This window comes from Stenella coeruleoalba (genome assembly GCF_951394435.1).
Source record: "Stenella coeruleoalba genome assembly, chromosome: 10".
Lineage (NCBI taxonomy): Eukaryota > Metazoa > Chordata > Mammalia > Artiodactyla > Delphinidae > Stenella > Stenella coeruleoalba.
This window is the reverse complement of record NC_137156.1, coordinates 58,716,563-58,731,792: the sequence shown is the minus strand read 5'-3', so window position 1 is coordinate 58,731,792 and position 15,230 is coordinate 58,716,563. Positions and strand designations below refer to the sequence as shown.

Genomic DNA, 15,230 nt, shown 5'->3' with positions numbered 1-15,230 from the left:
TGAAAGATCACAATATTCCTGACAACTATAATCACTAGCAACAAAAAAATTCCTGCAAATTCTTCCATTTGCAAACTGGTTAGTGCTTAATTTTCAAGATGTTACGGTAATCCGTATTCAGAAACATGATAAACAAGACAAATATCTAAAAAGTACACAGACAGCCTACTTGTACTTGGTATGTGAAATTATGAGTCTTCCTACACGTTACAATTTGGAGTTTCAGAGTGTTTTGCAATGAATCCCACACCTATTGCAAATGAGACTTAAGTCATGATCAAAAAGCATTTCTTAGGATTTATCTGCTTTAGAAAGTGGAAGTGACAGATTCCCTCACCCTCAAACAGACTGAAAAAAAACCCATTAGATCTATAGAATTCTATTTCAAATAGGATTTATCTCCTCAACGCTAGACAGGCCAGCACAAAGGCTGGAAAAATCAGTCCTGTTAGCACCACGGTGACTTTTTTGTAGTTGTCAATAACCAGGAATGGACAGCCTGGATCCTCATGTGTTCCTATTACCTGAGCCACTTTGCTTTCTTACCAGTAAATGCATGTCGCTAAACTGCCCATCACTGACAGCCAGGGACATCACTGCCTTAGAATAACACAGGCATCTGACGTAGAGACTATTTAAAACAGGTCTAAATGTTCACTTACCTCCACTGCTACTACGATCAAAATGAGGTCGGCTTTTGACTCTGGAAAGAGTGCATTCACTTGTGGTGACATTCCAATCAGAGCACAGTTAGTGACCACAGATATAACACTCATTGTTTCAAAAGCCAACTGAAAGAAAAAGAAAATGTGAAATTAAAGACCATAAGGACTGCTTCCATATTTCCTCATTCTTTTTCGTATTATCTAAAGTCTTTCCTTAGTTCTAAACATTCCAAGGACATGTATAACTTTTTCTCTATAATGCCATGATTTTCGTTAGCTCAAAAAAGCCATACTGTTAGAGGTATTTCAGTTACTTTTGGGTTGAATATCCCAAACAGTATGTTCTATCTTCCCAAATGGAGGTGGCCAGGGACCTGAATTGGGAACACATCCAAGAAAAATACACTATTAAAGTTACTTGACTCTATGCATAGCTAAAGGGAATCTAAACTAGGGCCGCCAGAGAGAATGTTTCACATTCAAAAACAGTTAGGTATGATTTCAAATAGAATTCATTTAGTGAAACGGTCCTTCTACTTTGACAGACTACATACCACATCTGGTTCAGCCATACCCAAAGCACCAGCGATAATGATCCCTTCCTAGCGGCATTTACCGAATCACCTGTAGAACTTCAGAAAAATACAGATGCCAGGCCCCACTGAGACCTACTAAGTAGATTGAACCAGGGTCCCATGAAGGAAACTGGTGTGTATTACTGAGTATGGACTATGGAAACATTGTGACCATCGTTCTTTCTTTTCTTTCCCTCTTTCTCTCTTTCTTTCTTTCTTTTTATGTACAGCACTTGGTGATCACTACTTAATAACAATGTCTAATTCTAAGAAATACAATTAACTATTAGAAATATAGAAGCAAAACAAAACACGATTGGATCCAAACTTAATAAAATCTTGTCCCAGGAAGAATATCTACCATCTTATAATATTTTAGAAATCCTTTGTGTAATCTTATTTTTCCAGTTTTCTTTACAAAAAATCTACTCAGGACTTTATCTTAAAATAGCTTTAAATTTCTATTTATTGATTTATTATAAATTAGTTCAAAAATAAAATGTTATCAGTGTATAGGGAAGAGTCTCCTTGTCCCCTTTCTCCCCCTCGTCACCTCCTGTTCTCCCCATAAGATAATCACTATTATTAATTTCTTATGTATCTTTCCAGACACTGTATGCAAATAAATATAAGCAAACCTGAACATATACTTTCTTACTCTTTTCTCAGCATAATACACATTGTCAAGCCCCTTGCTTTTGTCACTTAAAATGTCTTGGAGGATATTCCGTGTCAGTACTCAAAGATCTCCCTCATTCTTAAGTCACAACGAAAGACTTAAGTCACAACTGCTTAAGTATTTCATTGCATCAATGTACCAAGGTTAATTTAACCATTTCCTTATTGCTTGCTATTACAAATAATGCTACAACTAGTAAACTTGCAAACACGTCATTTAAGAAGTGTGGAAGTGGGGTAAGTTCCTGAAAGTGGACTAGTTGAGTCAAAGGTGCCACTGTGTTCATAATTTTGATAGATAAGACCAAGCCGAACTCCCCAGGGTTGACCAGTTCACTTTCCCATTGGCAGCACATGACAGTGTCTGGCTTCCTGCATTTTTAATACATTTCTAACTAAGCTTTTGGGGTTTTAAATATCACCTATACTGAGTTACAATTTATATAAAATAAATTGTACTCATTTATGGTATACACTTCATTAACTTTTGATAAGTGTATTTACCAGTGAAACCACCATCACAAATAGGATATTTCCATTTTCGCCAAAAGATTCCTGGCCCCAAGCAAACCACCCCTCACTTTATACCTGGCCCCAAGCAAACACTGATCTGTTTTTTTGTCACTATGTATTAGTGAAAAAAAGCAGAATGCAAACTGAAGGAAAAAGCAAAGAAAACAGAACACAAAAATGAGAAAAAAAATTATAAAAAAGATAAGAACAAATAGAACAAAGGAAAGAAAAAAAACAAGGAAAAAACAGAACAGCAAAAAAGTAACACAGAAATAGAAATATAAAAGGATTAAAAATATATTAAAAAATTTTTACACTAGATAAAAAGTAAAAACAAATTTAAAAAACAGAAGAAAAGAACAAAACAAAACTTAAAAAAACAGTAATAATTATATTTTCCTGGGGTCTCAGCTGTCAGTGTCCTTCTCCCCACCCTGAGTCACAGCCAACCTTCACCTCCCCAGGAGGCCCTCCAAAACCCCTAAGTCAGTCTCTGGTCCCTCTGTGGGCACTGTGGGGGCAGCTCAGACTCTGACCTGGCCCAACTCCCATGTGTACTAGTCCCCAACGTCCACAGCAGCTAGAGCTAGACTGATTTCAGTTATGGGAACACTCGTCCATTCAGATATTCCAGACACAGGGTTTACCAAGCCAATTGCAGGGATTTAATCTGCGGTTTGTGCAGCTGCATGGAAAGGTTTTTGTTCCTCTTCCTTAGTCGCCCCACCCCTGGGGCTCATCTGTGGTTTTAGCCCCACCTCTGCACATGGGCCATCCACAGGAGTCTGCTCCTGAGACCGCCCTGGAGCATTCATGTCTGCCCCGGTGAGGACAGGACGTGGAGGTGGCACAGCTGCCTGGTTTGCAGGGGCCCTGCCGGCGACAAGTGTATGGGAAAGCTGGCAGTCATGGGCGTGAGAGATCTGGCCCTAGTGGGAGCCTTTCCTAGCGCCTGGCAGCTGGTTCAAGAAGGTCAGCCCTGGTGGGGTCTTTTCCTAGCACCTGGCAGCAGGCATGAGAAGGTCAGCTCTGGTGGGGGCTTTTCGTAGCACGTGGCGAGGTAGGGGGCCAGCGCATGGGGAGAGAGAGGCTTCAATGGTGGTTCCACCCCCTGCGCGTCACTTAACAGTGGCGCCTTGCTTCTATGGCAGTCTGGGTTTCCTCCACAAGCATTCCCAGTTGTGGATTACCTCTCTCCCATCCCCTCTGGCTGTCTCCTCGCAGCCAACAGCAGTCCTCCCCCTGGGTTTGTTCTCCAATCCCCACGTTCCAGCTCTCAGCCCCCGTGTGCACTGGTGGACTCACGTCCCAGTCTGGGATGCACAGGGCTGTGGCACGGACAATCTGTGTAGATCTTACTCTGTTCTATCTGCCACAGACCAGCCGTTTCATGCTCCTCTGAGAGCCTCAGATGATCCCCTTCTGTCCCAACTGATTTCCTCGTCGGTGAGGGGGCTTCTCCAGATACAGGAACCTCTCCTCTGCTTCAGCTCCTCCGCAAGTGCGCAGATCCCATCCTGCTTCCTCTCCTCTTCTTTTTCCCTTCTTTCTTTTGTCCTACCCAGTTATGTGGGGATCTTTCTTGTCCTTTCCAGTGTCCAAGATCTTCTGCTAGTGTTCAGCCAGTGTTCTGTGAGAATTGTTCCATCTGTAGATGTATTTGTGACGCATTTGTGAAAAGAGATGAACTCCAAGTACTCCTACTCCTCCACCATCTTGGTTTAGCAGCATACAGATTTTAACGTTGTATGTTATCAGTAATTTATTCCTTTTTTACTGCCGAGTAGTGCTCCATTTTATGAATATACCATAATTATTTTTTTTACCCATTTACCTATTGACAGCAAGTTGGGTTGTTTCCAGTTTTGGACTACTGTGAATAAAGTTACTATGGACACTCCTGTGCAGTCTTTGTATGGACATATTCTTTCATTTCCCCTGGATTTCTAAGAGCAGAAGTGCTGGGTGGCATGGTAGCTATATGTTGAACTTTTTTTACAAACTGCGTTCTAGTTTTGTGACCATTATAGTACATCCTTATCAGCAATGTATGAGAGTTCCAGTTATTATATACCTCACTGCCAACAGTTGGCATCATCTCTTCTTAATTTTAAAACAGGTATACAGTGCTATTGCATTGTAGTTTTCATGTGCATTTCCCTGGTAGCTAATTCTAAATATTTTCATGAGCTCATTGGCCATTTGTATATATTCTTTAGTGAAGCATTTCTTCAAATATTTTGTCCATGTTTTCATTTAATTGCATTATTATTGAGTTGGTGAGTCCTTCATATAATCTGAATACAAATTCTTTGGCAGACAAATGTATTGTCAACATTTTCTCCCATTCTGTGTCTTGCCGTTTTTCCTCTTAACTTCTGAAGAGCAAACTACCCCTTGACACACACACTTTGGAGACTTAATTATCCCAAAACTATTGGTGGACGGTCAATAATTTTCTCCACTGAACTGACATTTCACCTATATCATATACTGAATTTCTGAACTTTTAATCCTGCTCCATTGGTTTGATTGTCTAATGATGCACCAGCACTACACTACTTTAAGAACTGAGGTTATATAACAAGCTTTAATATGTAGGAATGAGTGTCCCTGCCCTTATTCTTTAGAGTTTTCTTGCTATTCTATTTATTTTTCCCTGTGAACTTGACAATAAGTTTACCTAGTTAAAAGAAAAACTTCCATTAGGATAGTGCTACATTTATAAGCTCATTTGTAGATTAATTAATTTGTAAATTAATGGAGAACTGATATATTTAGAATACTGAGTCTTCCTACATTAGTTAGCTATTGCTGTGTAACAAACCATCCCAAACTCTCTGGCTTAAAACAACAACCATTTACTTAGCTCATGATTCTGCAGGTAGACAATTTAGGCTGTGCTCACCTATGCAATTTTTCTGGTCTAGCTGACCTTGACTGGGCTTGCTCATGTACCTGTGGTCAGCTAGTGGGTAAATTGGAGATATCATTGGCCTTACTATGCTAGTTAGAATTTCTAGTACTATATTCAGTAAAAGTAGTGACGGTGGACATTCTTGCATTGTTCTTAATCTTAGAAAGAAAGCATTCAATCTTTCACTAATAAGTATGGCGTTAGCTTTAAGTTTTTTTAAATAGACGCTCCTTATCAAGTTGAAGGTGACAGTATATTCTACTGTTGAGTAGAATGTTCTATAATATGGATTAGATTCATAATTTGATGGTGTTGTTGAGTTCATCAATAACCTTGATGATTTTTTATCCAGCGTTCTGTCAATTGTTGAGAAACGGATGTTGAAGTCTCTAACTGTAATTGTGGATTTATCTATTTCTCCTTTTAGTTCTATGTTTTTAGTTCATGTATTTTACAACCTTGTTGTTTGCTGAATATATAAGATTTCTACATCGTCTTGATAATTTGACCCTTTTATCATCAAAGAATGTTCCTTTCTTTGCTCAGAAGTCTGAGCAAATGTATGCCCTTTCCAGTGTCCAAGGTCTTCTGCTAGTGTTCAGCCAGTGTTCTGTGAGAATTGTTCCATCTGTAGCTGTATTTGTAATGTATGATGTAATTGTAAATGTAATTTGTAAGATGTAAATGTAATTTTCTTTGCTCAGAAGTCTACTCTATATGATATTAATATAGCCACTCCTGCTTCCTTACAATTAATTTTTCCACATATATTTTTTCTATCCTTTTACTTTCAACCTGCTTAATCATGTTTAAATTGGGTTTCTTGTAGATGGCATATAGTTGAGTTATGCATTTTAATCCATTATGTCAATCTTTGTCTTTAACTCATGTCTTTAGACCCTTTACAGTTAATCAAAATACCGACTTAAGTCTGCCATTTCTTCATTTTCTGTGTTTTCATTTCTCTGTTTTCTTCTCCTTGTCTTACTGTAGGTTACCTCAACATTTTTTTTTACTACATTTTGATTTAACTATGTTTTTGAGTGTATCTTTTAAACAATATAGCTTTTTAGAGGTTGTTCTATATATAGACATACACACACAAATATATATACTATATTTTATATGTGTGTGTATATATATGTATACATTCAGTCTACTTGTATCATTTAGTTTGAGTAAAATACAGAAATCTTACCTTCCTTTATCACTCCCCATTTATAATATAATTGTCATAATATTTTTTCTACATATACTTAGAACCATTAAATAGTGTTGTATTTTTTGGTTTCAACTGTCAAACATAACTCTAAAGACTCAGGAGTAAAAGGAAAATATATTGTTTTTACTTGTGTTTTTGTTTACCATGTTTTTGCTTCCTGACATTGTCCCTTTATCATTTCCTCAGTTTACAGAACTTTTAGTCATTCTTTTAGGATAGGTCTCCTAGCAAAACATTCTCTTACTTTTCCTTCATTTGAGAGTGTCTTGATTTCCCCTTCCTTCCCAAAGGATATTTTCTCTGAATATAGGATTCTGTATTGATAGTATTTTTTAGCCTTGGAAAATATTGTGCCACCTTCTTCTGGCCTTCATGATTTCTGATGAGAAACTGGCTGTCATTCTAATTGTTTTTCCCCTATAGGTGAGAGGTCATTTCTCTCAGTGCTTTCAAGAATATTTTTCCTTGTCTTTAGTTTTCAGATGTTTAATTATGATGCGTTTTGGCATGAACTTCTTTGTTTGGGGTTCACTTGGCTTCTTGAACCTATAGTTTTAGGTCTCTTGCCAAGTTTGAAAAGTTTTGGCCATTATTACTCCAAGTGCCTTTTCAGCCCCTCCTTCTTTCTCCTTTCCTTCTTGGACTCCAATAACAGGAATGTTAGATTTTGTTGTTGTTGTTATAGTCACACAGGTCTCTGAGGCTATATTTACTTCTTCAGTCTATTTTCTCTCTGTTGTTCAGATCAGGTAATTTCTATTTTTCTATTTTCCAGCTCCTGCTTCTTTCCTCTATCCCTTCCATTCTGCTATTGCACCCATTCACTGAGCTTTTTGTTTATTATATTTTCAACTTCTAAAATGTCCATTTGATTCTCCTTTGTGTCTATTTCTTTGCTGAGACGTTCTAATTCTATTTTTTCATCTGTCGTAGGTGTGTTTGTAATTGCTTGTTGAAGCATTCTTACCGTGACTGCTTTAAGATCTTTGTCCAGTATTTCCAACACGTGTGTGTCATCCTGGTGGTGGCATCTGCTGATTGCCATTTTTTTCATTCAGTTTGGTATCATCCTGGTTCTTGGTATAATGAGTGATTTTTTAATAAAAACCTTGATACTTTAGGTGTTATCAGACTCCAGATTTTGTATAACCTTTTGTTTTAGTTGGTTCCTCTGATACCACTCCAGCAGGGGACAATATCTTGTCACTAGCAGGTAGAGGCAGAAGTCCAGGTTCTCCACCTGGACACCACTGACACCCAAGGTGGGGAGTGGGGTCATTATTGCTGGAGAGGGGCAAGAGTTCTGGCTTCCCACTAGACTACCACTAATACCTCCTTTGATGGAGGGGTACAAGTCCCTCCTTTGTGCACTCATGTGGCCTCTTGGATGGTATTAAAAGTCTTGACTCTCCACTGGGCTTCCTCTGAGACCACCCTAGCAGGGATCTGAAAGGGAATCTCATTACTGCCAGGTAGGAGTGGAAGTGGAAGTCCAGGCTCCCCAGTAGAAGTCCAGTGTCAGTGATTTCTACTGACACTGCAGTGGGGAGGGCCTCATTAGTACCAGTGGGTGAGGCCCAGCTGACTACTCTCCAAGAAAACCGTCAAAGTTTCACATCTGAAAGGAGTCATGGAGATTGTAGCTCATCCCCGCCCCCAACTTTAAAAATAAGAAAAGCATGGCCCGGAGAAAGTTAATGACCACCTGAAGTTACACAGCTAGTTTGTGGCATGGCAAGGATAAAATCCAGTTTTCCCAAATCTCTCCATAGAGCTTTTTTCTTTTAATCACAATACCTCATTTTGTTTTTTAAAGAAATAATTTTTTATCAGATAATTACCTGCCATACACCAATACTGGCTGAAGGTTCTGAGAATGGGCGTTTGAAGACCCTGCACATTTTTAAGGCATCTGAATTAACTTCAGTGAGATTATTTAGCACGGCGAAGGCAGCTGCCAGTGGGTAAACACAGGAGAAAAGGCTCACATAACCAAACTGCAGGAATAACTCCAAGTAATCATCAAAGGTGCCCTGAAAATGTAAAAAAGAAGAAAACAGGCATTGTTTTAACATCACTTAATAAGAACAGTCTTTTGCAATACTATTCAAGGCATGAGCATCTAACCAAAAAAAAAAAACTCAGAGTTTCTCCCAATTCCTTCTTCTCAACAACAGAATTTACTTAAATTCAAAGACAATTTTATATTAAAGTCCCTGAAATGCAGAATAAAAAAGTGATTTAGCTGCTCATATCATGTCGAATCACTGGATTATTACCCTTTTTCCCCTAAGGTAAATAACAGCAAAGCTAAAGAAGTTTGCTCTTGACCAAGTAAAAAGAAATGATCCAGGATCATTATTAGAAATTTTACATGATGGTCCCTTCACATCATGGGTACCCCAGCATCTCAGCCCCTGACCCTCCATTAAAAACCTGATGGTGGTGATGCCAGCGAAACTGGCAGAGTAAGAACCTCCAGAAGTTTACATCTCCATAAAAGCAAACAACAAATGACAAAATTTGTCAAAAGCAACTTTTTCAGTACTCTGGAAATTAACTAAAGGCTTGCAGCATTCGGGGCAGAATTTAGTCAAGAATAACAGCTCAACCTTGTGGCATTTTAACTTACTCTAGTTTCATATCCTGCTCCCGAGTTCTGCAGCAGCCTCGAAAAATAATAGCATGCGTTCCTGTGCCAGAGCGAGGAGAGTGGGGACACAGATCTTTGAAAGCCTCATTCCCAAAGGGACATCATTATCTGACCTGGCTCTAGAAGACCCCACTCAAAAGGCTTGTCTCTATTTAACTGCACAGAGTCTTCCCAGCGCTAAAGGCTCCTCCCCCAGGGATGTTAATTGAATGCTTTAACATCAGTCTGCTTGAGGTAAAGGGTAGCAGCTGGGGCAAACAACAGACTAGCCAGGGAGCCCAAGAGAAAAGGCTGAAGAATGAGATATCCACAGGGGGTTTGCAAAGCTCCCACATTTTACTGGGAATTGAGAAGATGAGGCACATGCAGAAGATCACACATAAGCTTAGGAAAGATCTGAGAAAGGTCTAAGATCTCACCTCTGACTGACCCTGAAGCTCTGCACAAGCAGAAAGTGAACGCTAGGGCAGAATTTTAAACTTCCTGGCTTAGTATTGAAGGCATGCCCTAACACAATAACAAAGACCTAACAGACATGTATAAAACACTCAATCCAAGAGCAGAACACTCATTCTTCTCAAGTGTACGTGGAACATTTTCCAGGATAGATAACATGTTAGGCCATAAAACACTTCTCAACAAATTTAAAAGGCTTAAAAATCATACAAAGTATCTCCTCTGACCACAATGGAATAAAACTGGAAATCAATAACAGAAGGAAATTTCGGAAATTCACATACTATGTGAAAATTGAGCAACACACTCCTACAAAAAACAATGAGTTAAAGAAGAAATCACAAGAAAAATTAGTAAATACTTTGAGGTGAATGAAACATACCAAAACTTAATAAGATACAGTGAAAGCAGTGCTCACAGGGAAATTTATGGCTGTAAATGCCTTTGTTAAAAAAGAAGAAAGATCTTAAAAAAACTGAAATTTTCATCTTAAGAAACCGGAAAAAGAAGAGTAATCTAAACCCAAAGCAAGCAGAAGGAAATAAATAATAAAGATTAGAGTGAAATAAATAAAATAAAGAATAGAAAAACAAAGAAGAGCAATAAAACCAGAATTCGGTTTTTTGAAATGATTGAGATCAACGAAAAATGACAAACCGTTACCTAAACTGTGCAAGAAACAAAGAAAGACTCACATTACTAAAATCAGGAATGAAAGAAGGGACATTACTATTGACCTTTAAGTCAGTAAGGGGAAGGGGAAGAATTATAAGTAAGAAGAATTATGAACAATTTGAGACAGAAAGGAAGGGGCAGGGTGAAACCATTAAAAGACTGATACAACCATTAAGAGCAGGATACGACAAAAACTGGTTAGAACCCACTAGGCCCAAGATGGTGGAAGAGTCAACTTCCGTAGACCTTAAGCCTCATTATACACTCACTGTAATGCATTAGCATATGCTAAACAACACGCCCACAGGTGCCATGACAGTTCCAAGGCCGCCCATAAAAGGCCAAAAAGTGGGCAGTGCCCCAACTCCTGGAAATCCCTGCTGCTTCTCCAAGATAGCTACAACATTCCTCCCACTCATTAGCCCATGAAACTTCCCAGCCCATGAAAACTAACCATCACCACAACTCAGGGCTGCTCTTGCCTTCTGAGACAGCCTACACTCTTGTCTATGGAGTGTATATCTCTCTAAATAAACCTGCTTTCAGTTTACTATGGCTCCCTCTTGAATTCTTTCCTGTGTGAAGCCAAGGACCCTTACGTGGCAGCCTGCCCCAGGGACTCACTCGAGACCTGGGACATGCCAACAATTATATGCCAAAAATAACATTAAATAACCTTGATGAAATGGGTAAATTCTTAGAATGACACAAACTATCAAAAGTGACTCGAGAAGAAATAGAACATCTAAACAGACCTAAAACAAGTAAAAAGATTGAGTTAGCAATCAAAAACTTTGCACAAAGAAAAACCCAGGCCCAGACAGTTCACCTGTGAATTCTCTCAAACACTAGAAGAAGAATTAATACTAATTCTTCAAAGTCTTCCAAAAAGAACAAGAGGAAGAAACACTTCCCAACTCATTCTGTGTAGCCAGTCCAACCTCAATAGCAAAACCAAAGACTTCATAAGAAAAATACAGACCAACACCCCTGAATAAAGATATAAAAATCCTCAACAAAATACTAGCAAGGTGGATCCAGCAGCAGAGTAAAAGGATTTTACACTGTGATCAAGTGGGATTTACCCCAGGATTGTAAGATTGGTTCAACATATAAATATTAGTCAATGTGATACACCACATTAACAGTTTTATTGGTATACATGTATGCATGTATAAATATATTTAATCATCTCAATAGACACAGGAAAAACAAAGTACAACACCCTTTCATGATAAAAGCACTCAACAAATCATAGAGTAGTAAATCTTCCTGACCTTGGATTAAGCAATGGTTTCTCAGACACGACACCAAAGGCACAAGTTACAAAAAAGAGAGAAATTGGACGTCACCAAAATTTAAAACTTTTGTGGATCAAAGGACACCATCCAGAAAGTAAAAAGATAAACAACAGAATGGGAAGAAATATTTGCAAATCATATATCTGATAAGAAATTTATATTCAGAACATATGAAGAACTCTTGCAACTCAATAACAAAAGGGCAGATGACCCAATTTAAAAATGGGCAAAGAATGTGAATATATATTTCCCCAAAGAAGAGATACAAATGGCCAAAAGTCACATGAAAAGATGAACAATATATTTAGGCATTAGGAAAATCCAAAGTAAACCCACAATGAAATACTACTTTACACCTACGAGGATAGCTATCATATAAAAAAAAAAAAAAGTGAGGCTGTGGGAAAAAATGGGACCCCACTCGTGGCTAGTTGGAATATAGAATCACCACCACTTTTGAAAATAGTCTGGCAGTTCCTTAAAGTTAAACGTTGAGTTAACATACGACCTAGCATATGGCAACATGTGTTCATACAAAAACTTGTACAAAAATGTTCACAATAGCATTATTCATAATAGCCAAAAAGTGGAAACAATCCAAATGTCTACCAGCTGATTAATGGATACACAATACGTAGTGTATCCATACAATGGAATATTATTCAACCACAAAAAAGGAATGGGGTACTGGCACATGGTACAGCGTGAATAAACGTTAAAAGCATTATGCTTAGAGAAAGAAGCCGGACACAAAAAGCCACCTATTGTATGATTTCATTTATATGAAATGCAGAGAACAGGTAAATCCACAGGATGTAGATTAGCGATTGCCAGACTAGGGGAAGATGTTACTGCTACTGGGTATGGGGAGTTTGGGGGTCGATGATGAAAATGTTCTGGAATTAGATAGTGGTGATGATTGTGCCACCTTGTGAATTTACTAAAAACCTCTGAATTGTACATTTTTAAATGGTTAATTTTATGGTATGTGAATTATTACCTCAACTTTTTAAAGAAGTTAAAAAAAAAAAGCTGTTAGTAACAAGGAAGCTCCCCAGAATAGCCCTAGTGGAAGTAGCAGACACATCAAAGAGGCGAAGAAGAAAAAGGAGTCCACAGAAGAAAAGGGGGAAACCAGGAAAGCATGACGAAATCCCTCTGAAACTATATTTAAAAACCTTTCTGATGTGCTTTAAAAGGTTTAGTCCAAAGGAAGAAAGGAGCAAAAGTCATTACATACCCTTGATTTGTAGGTAAGAGATATAAACGGTAAGAGGTGAGTTCCTTCGTGATCTTTAATAACTGGAAAAAGGCGCCTGCATTGAAATGGGATGCCTGGTCATTGGTGACTCTGACTTGTCACCTGAGTAACTCCTTGACTGGACGCAACGGCCTGCTGCTCACAGCCTGATCCAAGAGGGGCTGGGCAGCACTCTATGTGGTGCAGTGATTGGGTGAGGGAGCCACAGGCACCCACTTCCAGCATCCTCAGGCGCTCTCATGATCATCCAGTGCACATGCAACAACAGTTTCAGTTTAAGAAGACTATTCATCATATTTTAAAGCAACATGAATATTTTAAATTAATAATTATAATTAGCATTACTGCATCTCAGAGTCAGTCTTGCACCGAGATAGGCATATTAGGCTCAGTAGCTGAGAGCTTTAGTATAAGTCAGATTCTACTTCTAGTTGGTTTCCTTTTTTATTTTATATTTTACTAAAATAGAAAAACACTCAAACATAATTACAGAGTACTGGGGATGGCAGGAAGTGCTTCTTCCAGACGCTCTGGGTATTTGGATGAAGTGTGAACCCAGGGGTTTTGAGTGAGTTTCACTGGCTGTTTGCAAGGCCTGCCAAAGAGCAATGCCAAACACATGTGCTTTGGGAGCTGGCAGGTTGACGCTCAGCTGGGGGTTCAGTGGTGAGCAGTTTCTAAACAACTCTTTGGTTGCATTTGGCTCCAGAAAGAATGTCCTTATGTGTGCTGCAGCATACGGATGTGATTTTTAAATATGCCCAGCAATATGGCATCGATTTACTTCTCTGAAGAGTGAAGAAATCAACAGTGAAACTCTTAGCAATCGAGCCATTTTTACCCCAATTCGATCTTAAGAAATCCTGATAGCCTATGCTCAGCTTTCAAAATTGTGTTGTTTCAGCTCATGAAATAAAAGGGTGAGCCTCTGCAGAGATGTGTAGACAGTTTCTCTCAGATGTACCAGGTGCAGCCTCCAGAAGCCACGCAAAGGTCTTCCTGGCCTTTTTAGCATCCAGCACCCAGGGAGCCCCTCCCCCCCATTCTGTGTTCCCATCTCGCAAGCGGATTCAGAGTGTAGAATTTACATGGTAATTCTATCAGTACTTTCACACTTCTGAGCACCTTGGGGTCAGTCAATTCAGCAAACCAGGGATGTAATCCAACAGCAAGAAGGAAAAAAAAATGCAATTTTAACAAAGTAAACAATCACATACTAAAAAACACATTAAACAAGACAATCTACCCCAATAGCTGCAAGTTAGAAAACACCAACTTACTAAGATGATTCTAAGAATGTACGAACACAAAGTTTCAGGCTCCAGGGGATCCATCCCACTGGCCCCTCGCACCATCCCTGGAGAAACATCACGTCTCAGAGTTCCGCATGATGAGTATGTGAGGAGGATAAAGTACAGGATGAGGGCAACAAGCAGCACACAGACAGCAGGGGCTGGGCTGCTCTTTTCCTAAAACTGTTCTTTATGCAGCATTACACTGAGCACCCGCTGAATGCCAGGCTCTGCATTAGCAACAGAGTTTTGCACGATAAATAACACAGGGACCCTATCCCAGTGACTGAGAAAGCAAATGGCACAAACCCTAAACAAAATATTAGCATATTCAACATAACAATGTAGATAAAAAAATACTGAACAAGTGAAGTTAATCATTTAAATGCAAACATGGTGTTCCATTAGGAAACTTACAAATATAAATGAAAATATTAATTAAAGGAGATAACATGATGATCACAACAGAAGCAAAAAAAATAATTTTTGATAAAATTCAACGTCATCCACAATAAAAACTCTTCCCAAATAAGGAAGAGAAAAAAAACATTCTTAAACTGATAAAAAGTCACCTACCAAAAACACGGAACAAACATAATACTCAATGGTTAGAAAAAAAAAAATCAGGAACAAGATTATAACTTGTTATAACTCCTTCTGTCCAAATTGTACTGAACATATTAGTGAGCCAAATAAATAAATAATAAAAAGTATAAGGACTGCAGGAAGAAACAAAATGGCCATTAGTGAGGTGGGTGGGGAAGGGAAGGACTGAGAGTTTGGGATTAGCAGACGCAAACTATTACATATAGGATGGATAAAGAAGGTCCTACTGTGTGGCATAGGGAACTATATTCAATACCCTGTGATAAACCATAATGGAAAAGAATATGAAAAAATATATATATATAACTGAATCACTTTGCTATACAGCAGAAATTAACACAACATTATAGATCAACTATACTTCAATAAAATAAAAATTAAAAAACAGCCTTTTTGGGGGCTTCCCTGGTGGCTCA

General features: G+C 38.6%; 1 protein-coding gene across 3 annotated transcripts in view; it reads right to left on the bottom strand.

The window, feature by feature from the left end:
* ANO10 (anoctamin 10) overlaps positions 1–15,230 on the bottom strand; it is a 213,205-nt gene that overhangs the window by 155,259 nt on the left and 42,716 nt on the right. For all 3 annotated transcript variants that reach the window (XM_079934520.1, XM_079934521.1, XM_079934522.1), the window contains 2 exons: positions 8,412–8,603; positions 663–791 (listed from right to left, as the gene is read on the bottom strand). In XM_079934520.1, the coding sequence (XP_079790646.1) occupies positions 663–791; positions 8,412–8,603 (321 nt within the window). The remainder of the gene's footprint in view (positions 1–662; positions 792–8,411; positions 8,604–15,230) is intronic.